Source organism: Tachysurus fulvidraco, chromosome 26, assembly GCF_022655615.1.
Source record: "Tachysurus fulvidraco isolate hzauxx_2018 chromosome 26, HZAU_PFXX_2.0, whole genome shotgun sequence".
NCBI lineage: Eukaryota > Metazoa > Chordata > Actinopteri > Siluriformes > Bagridae > Tachysurus > Tachysurus fulvidraco.
The window spans coordinates 3,223,477-3,230,973 of record NC_062543.1 but is presented as its reverse complement, the minus strand read 5'-3'; the positions used below and the strand labels follow the sequence as shown (position 1 = coordinate 3,230,973).

Genomic DNA, 7,497 nt, shown 5'->3' with positions numbered 1-7,497 from the left:
GGAGAGAGACAGAAAGAGAGAAGGGGGAGAGAGAGAGAGCACGCGGCGAGCGACCGCAGGGAGCGACCAGCAGGGAGAGCAATGCGAGAGAGAGGAGAGAGAGTGAGAGAGCGAGGGCGTATTGATACTTTCGCGGGTATGTTCTATTACACGAGAGCTCGTCTCTCTCGCTCTAGATAGGATAGCGTACGCGCTGATGCTCATCTTGTCTCTCCCCCCTCTCCTCGCTCTCTCTATGCGATCATATATATCTGGAGAGATGCGAGCGGAGGGATTAGCGCTATGCCAGCTCGATTTTTCGGTCTGGTGCGCTCTCACCTGCGAGAGAGGGGCGACGAGGTAAAAAAACGCACGAACAAAGAGAAAAAAACAACGGAAGAAGAAAAAAAGAGAAGAAAGGGAAGAGGAGAGAGGAGCCGTCATCTCCCTTTATCCTTTTTCCTGCAGGAGCGGCGCTCTGTCCTACTGCATCGCGCTTAGGGCGTCTGGAGTCACGAGTAATGAGTCTCGCTCGATCTAGCTCGATATAGAGATCTTCCAGAAAGAGAGAAGAAAGAGAGCAAGAGGGAGAGAAAAGAGGGAGAGAAAAGGGAGAGAAGAGGAGAGAGAGAGAGCGAGAGAGAGAGAGAGAGAGAGAGCGATATAGAGAGGAGAGAGAGAGCGCTTTCATCTCTATCTCTTTTCAACACAAAAAGATTAATGGGAAAGAAGACGTTAAGGACTTTTTACCCTAACAGATGTGAATCATGAAGGGAGGACGAGTGCGAGAGAAACACTCAGGACGCTGCTGAGCTCGGCCGAATGCTGCAGCTCATACTCGGCTGCGCCGTCAACTGCGAACAGAAGCAAGGTGTGTGTGTGTGTGTGTGTGTGTGTGTGTGTGTGTGTGTGTGTGTGTGTGTGCGCAAACATAAACATTCAGACCTCAAAATGAATAATATTTGCAATCCTTAATGTAAACACACTGTATGAACATCCTCTAGAGTACATCCAGACCATCATGATGATGGAGGAGTCGGTGCAGCATGTCGTCATGACGGCCATTCAGGAGGTAACGTTAACACCACCCACAGTTCTCACAAGCTCTGTGTTGAGTTACACCAACGTGCTCATTTACAGCTTTTTGTCTGTGTTTTGTAGCTTATGAGCAAAGAGACACCGGTTTCAACAGGAAATGACTCCTACGCTGATCTGGACAGACAAGTACGATTTGATTTTTATTCATTATTAGTGCTTGGATTTATATCTATGCGTCATAATTAGACCTCAGTATCGTTCTATAAAGAACCTCTGAGTGTCTTTGTTAAAAATGCTGCATTATTAGTTTTGCTAACTAGTAGATTCGCTCCTCATCACTCGTTTATGTCGTCCGTGCCGTTCATACACGCTCTCAGCTGAAGAAGACCGTGGAGGAGCTAAACGATGCTCTGGCTTCTAAAGAGGAGATCGCTCAGCGCTGCCATGAGCTGGACATGCAGGTAAACCTTTTTGTTCAATAATCATATCTTGCTTTTTTTTTCTTTTTCTTAATTATTATTATATTTTATCTCCACCAACATTTTTCATCTCTATCCACTTCTCTATCCAAAAAATGGCTTCATCATCATCATCCACCAAGAAAAACTATACATGAGCCAGATGATGTGAATCTGGAATGATTGACAGCTGCCCAGGTGTTTTGAACTCTCCAATAGTAACTGACGCACCTGGAAGCCCCGCCCCATGTATTTCCATCTCGCATCAGCTTTCATTCAGAATTTCCAGCTCGAAAAGCTGCAGCGTCGCTTTCTATCGAGCTGAACGAAGGAGCAATTAGTGTAGGTTTGACTTGAAGAACATTTTCTTTAATAGGGATAAAAAACTTGGCACTTTTCAGCGGAAAATTAAGGAATATTATAAACAGGTCAAAATCTGACTGTGAAACAAGTGTACATATGTATAGGACTGTACGTTTATTTATTTATTTGTTTGTTTATTTATTTATTTAATTATTTTATGCGGTCAGTCGGATTTAAGAAAACGTTTACGTACAGATATCGTGTTTCTCAAACAAACCGGGATTTTGTCATTAAATTAATTTAAACGAACGATGTATAACACCAGCGCCGTCGGTTCGATCCTCAGTTCGGGGTGTGATTTTATTCAGGGATTTGTAAATCCAGCTGTGGCTCAAGTAATGTTAAGGCTTCTGGATGTTGATCAGAAGATCAGGGGTCAAGCCCCAGCATTGCCAATCTGCCACTGTTGGGCCCTTGAACGAGGCCCTTAACCATCTCTGCTGTAACATAGATGACCCTGTGCCCTGACCCCCAACCTCCCGCATCCTGTAAGTTTACTGTGACAATAAAAGGCTTCTTCTTTTCTCTTCAAAACCGATTATACTCGTTATTATTATTAGTCACGAAGATCCGACGTCGTTCCAGCAGCACAGAACCTGCTGAGATTAAAAGGTTTCTATCTTTTAAGTAGTTTTAGGTAAATTGTCTGCATCTCAACTCAATCAGCAGGAGTTTATTCACCTCGAATGCTTCACGCTGAGGAGAAGTTCCTCCGTCACGATTCGGACACCTTCTCTAACTGGCTTTTCTGCCCTCTTCCAAGATAAACAACAGTTTTTTTTTGTACTAATCTCACACCACATTGCTCCATCTCCGGCGGATAAAGATCAGACTGAGGGAGGTTGTAGCGTTGCTTTCGGCTGTAGAAGCGCTGCAGCTTCTCCTGCTGATTATTTTCAGACACACATCTTCATCTTCACCCAGACGTCTAATAGTGCTGTCTGCATTAAACCCAGCAGGTGACGTTTTAGTGCAGCGCATCTCTCTAGCTCAGCGCCGAGGTCAATAAACCTCGAGCGCTTCGTCGCATCTCAGCCATCGGCCATGTCGTAAAGTTTAGGAATTGTATTTCCACATGTTTGTTTCTTTGTTCTTCAATTCTTTTTTCCCTCTATCTTTTCTTTTCTGACCCTCTGCCTTGCTTTGAAGGCGTACCTCGTCCAAGAGGAGCGTGATAGGCTGAGATTAGAGTTTATTGAACTAGAGGAGAGGGTAATGTTCCTCCCTTTTTTTCTCTCCTCCTACTCTTATTCCACTCACTTGTAATCCAGAGTTTGCACCTTTGCTTCCTATAACATCCTTCGGGAGCAGGCAAACTCTCTAACGTGTGCGTGTGTGGTGTGTGTGCATGCGTGCGTGTGTGTGTGTGTGTGTGTGTGTGCGCGTGTGTGCGCGTGTGTGCGTGTGTGTGTGTGCGTGTGTGTGCGTGTATGTGTGTGTATGTGTATGCGTGTGTGTGTGTGTGTGTGTGTGTGTGTGCGCGCGTGTGTGCATGTCTGTGTGTGTGTGCGTGTATGCGCGTGCGTGTATGCGCGTGTGTGTGCGTGTATGCGCGTGTGTGCGTGTATGTGCGTGTGTGTGCGTGTATGTGTGTGTGTGTGTGAGTGTGTGTTTGTGTGTGTGTGAGAACACTCTTGTGCAGCTAGCTGCTTCCTAGTGCACTAGTGTCGCTTCACAAACTAAATTTCACCCTCACCTGTGTGTGAACACGCCTGGGTTCCCATGTCAACAGCAGACTGTGCTTACCCATGAGCCTTTGCAGTGATCATGGGTATCACAGATTTTCCTTTCAGTCCCATGAGCCACGTTCTTTAACCTATTTCCAGGATCAGGATTATACAAATATTCTGTACTTTTCCAGGGACTGACTTATTTATTTATTTGTTTGATTGTTTGTTTGTTTGTTGTTTGTTGTTTAATGTTTGTATCTGTTTTAGATCCATTAATGGGTTGGATGTTAGTTTCCTTATCATTATATTAGATATTAGCTTTTAAACAGTCAGTGACACTGGAGACTCCTTCAGTTATCAATCAATCAATCAATCAATAATTAATTACTCAATAGTTGACTCTTTACATGTCTTTGTTGTGTTGTCTTCTTAAATAAAAGTACTGTAATAATAATTAGGTGAATGAAGCTTGTCCACACGAATGAGCTGTTACCGTAGAAACGACTTTATAACTCTGTTCATCTTTTGTCAGGATTTAAACTGCAAAAGTTTTATAAAGCGATAGAGAGAGATGAAATTTAGACCTGGACTGAAGTCAGAGGACAAAAGGAAAGTGTTTGAGGTTATTATGTGTAGATGTATCTGATGTGTATTAGGTGTATAAGGCTGGGGTTCTTCTCCTCCTGTCTTCACCGTGTGGCCTGAAACTTCATCACATTAACGTTAATCTGCATGAAACCCTACTGACGGCGTCTCCCATCACTTACCCACATTTTGTGCTCGCTTTTGTGTTTTAAACACTTAACCCTAAGTGCTCTGATTGGTAAAGGATAATGTGTTATGTGTGTGTGTGTGTGTGTATGATGTGGGTCAATACACACACACACACACACACACACACGCACACACAAAGTGCCTAAAATATTTAGTTTGTGATGCAGTCTGTAATTCTGTTTATAAGAAACTTTTTCGCTTTCTCTATCTCTCTCTCTCTCTGTCTGTGACTCTCTCTCTCTCTCTGTCTGTGACTCTCTCTCTCTCTGTCTGTGACACACTCTCTCTCTTTCTCTCTCTCTCTATCATCTATCTTCTCTCTCTCTCTATCTACTCTATCGTGTTCTGTATGTGACATTCTTTCTCTCTCGTCGATCTGTTTAACTTGTTATCTGTATCTTTCTCCGTCTGTTGCACTCTCTCTCTCTAGTATCTCTATCTCTCTATCTGAGTCTGTCTCTGTAGAGCAGAGACGATGCGAGAGAAGTAGATGAGAGAGATAGAGCAGTCGGAAATCAGAGATGAGATGATAAGGAGAGAGATAGTAGAAGATAGATCGAGAGATAGAGAGAGAGAGGATATGAGGGCGAGCGAGAGGAGGGATATGTTAGAGCTAGAGAGACAGATGATAAGAGAGCAGAAAGAGAGCGACAGGAGAGAGAGAGAGAGAGATAGAGCAGAGAGCTAGCGCGCGTCGCGCGACGAGGCGTCTCCTCTCTCTCTCTCTCTCTCTCAGGTGGCAGCTCTGCAGGAGGAGAAGAGCAGCCTGCTTGCAGAGAATCAGGTCCTGATGGAACGTCTCAACCAGTCCGACTCCATCGAGGACCTGAACAGCCCGGCCGGGAGGCGGCACCTTCAGCTACAGGCACAGCTGGAGCAGCTGCAGGAGGAGACGTTCAGGTAAGAGACATAGAGACACTCTGTGACATGGGAAATGAGTTGTTTCTATGGAAACACACACAGTGACGGAGATCGCTGACTGCTATACGGCTCAACAAGGTCGTCTCACACAGACCCCACATCTGCTTCACATCTGTAATACACACTGTCTGATGATTGTGCAGAGAGATGTATCATTTCTGCCAGACTTCTTTCTCACACACACACACACACACACACACACACACACACACACAAACATAGACTGATGCTAAAGCTAGCTTATACGGCTTCTTGCGACAGGATGAGCGAGTCGGATCTCTCTCACCTGTGCTGGGATTGTCAGCCTCTGCCCTCCCTGCTGGCTCCTGTGGGCCTCAGCCCCATTGAGGCCCTGCCCCAGTGGAGGTAACTACAGCTATGGCACAGATGGCTCACGGGGCATAGACACCAAACCCTCTCACTGGGGCACGTCACGGGCTCGGGGATGTTGATGGAGCTGACAATCATCTGTATTTCTGCACTTTGGTCACTGCTGGTGCTCAGATATATGGGTGTGTGTTAGGGGTGTTTTTTTGCTCTCGGGACACTTTTAGTTTAATGGTCCCTTGTGTGTTTGTGTGTGTGTTTGTGTGTGTGTGTGTGTGTGCGTGTGTGTGTGCACGCGCGTGCACCAGGTTGGAGGCGGCTAAAGACGACTATCGTATCCGCTGTGAAGAGCTGGAGAAAGAGCTCCTGGAGGTCAGAAGTCAAAACGAAGAGCTGACGTCTCTGGCTGATGAAGCTCAGTCACTCAAAGACGAAATGGACGTCCTGAGGTGAGACACAGGCCTGTTTCCTGAAGTCAGTGCCCATGACTGAGGACATGAAGACTGTCTGTTCCTTTGCTTGTCTCTCTCTCTCTCTCTCTCTCTCTCTCTCTCTCTCTCTCTCTCTCTCTCTCTCTCTCTGTGCTTAAATCTTTCACTTCCTGTCTCTCTCATCATGTCTGCATTGTGTGTGTCGGGTCTCATCCTGCAGACACTCGTCTGATAAGGTGGCCAAGTTGGAGGCGCAGGTGGAGTCGTATAAGAAGAAGCTGGAGGATCTGGGGGACCTGCGCAGGCAGGTGAAGCTGCTGGAGGAGAAGAACACCAGCTACATGCAGAACACCGTCAGCCTGGAGGAGGAGCTACGCAAAGCTAACACCGCCCGTGCTCAGCTGGAGAACTACAAGAGACAGGTCACACACACACACACACACACACACACACACACACACACACACACACACACACACACACACACATTTATATTAGGTCCTCATAACTCTGGAGGTAACGACGTTGGGTTCTGTAGGTGGTCGAGTTTCAGAACCGGTTGTCCGAGGAATCCAAGAAAGCCGACAAGATGGAGTTTGAGAGCAAGCGACTGAAGGAGAAGGTGGATTCGCTTCAGAAGGAGAAAGACGTAAGTCCGAGTCGTCTCTCCGAACACGATCCAGTGGGGAATATTAATATCACAGATACACAGATGCATTATGGGTCAGAGTCAGTGTTGTGAGCGTAAACATTGTCTCTGGGTGACTAATGAAGCCTGGGAGTTTTTAGGCTGAACGAACAGCACATTACCCCGAGCTTGTGCACCGGACACTAAAGCTGCCCCAGATTTCTGCAGCCTCCAAAAGATAATAAATTCCTCCGCCGTGACGTAGCAGGTCAGGAAGCACCTGCAGAGACGAGCTGATTACACTGACTCCATCTAACAGCCCAGGAGACAGACCAGCTTTTATTGTTCTTCACATGCGTTTCATTTCGTTTCGTTTCGCTTTTTCCTGCTGAGCCACTTCCTGTGCTATTATCACTCTCACACACACTAACACACACACACACACACACACACTAACTCACACACACACACACACTAACTCTCACACACACTAACTCACACACACACACACACACACTAACTCTCACACACACTAACTCACACACACACACACACACACACACTAACTCACACACACACACTAACTCACACACGCACACACACACGCACACACACTAACTCACACACACACACACTAACTCGCACACACACTCGCACACACACTCACACACTAACACACACACACACACTAACACACACACTAACACACACACACACACACTAACACACACACTAACACACACACATACACTAACTCACACACACACTCGCACACACACACACACACACTAACACACACACTAACACACACACATACACTAACACACACACTAACACACACACACACTAACACACACCACACTTTTCCTTTTTTTGATGTTTGCGTCATAGAGAGAGAATATTAGAGA

The 7,497-nt window shown here is 46.0% G+C and overlaps 1 protein-coding gene across 5 annotated transcripts in view; it reads left to right on the top strand.

The window, feature by feature from the left end:
• The window catches only part of hook3 (hook microtubule-tethering protein 3), a 34,421-nt gene that overhangs the window by 16,352 nt on the left and 10,572 nt on the right, over positions 1–7,497 (top strand). The window contains exons 1-10 of one of the 5 annotated variants that reach the window (XM_047808961.1): positions 786–850; positions 984–1,051; positions 1,141–1,203; positions 1,395–1,478; positions 2,988–3,050; positions 5,019–5,182; positions 5,465–5,569; positions 5,839–5,979; positions 6,182–6,383; positions 6,500–6,610. In XM_047808961.1, the coding sequence (XP_047664917.1) occupies positions 802–850; positions 984–1,051; positions 1,141–1,203; positions 1,395–1,478; positions 2,988–3,050; positions 5,019–5,182; positions 5,465–5,569; positions 5,839–5,979; positions 6,182–6,383; positions 6,500–6,610 (1,050 nt within the window). In that variant the 5' untranslated portion in view covers positions 786–801. Of the gene's footprint in view, positions 1–785; positions 851–983; positions 1,052–1,140; positions 1,204–1,394; positions 1,479–2,987; positions 3,051–5,018; positions 5,183–5,464; positions 5,570–5,838; positions 5,980–6,181; positions 6,384–6,499; positions 6,611–7,497 lie in introns of those variants that run through there. The other 4 variants (XM_047808962.1, XM_047808963.1, XM_047808964.1 and 1 more) reach the window with 4 other exon arrangements.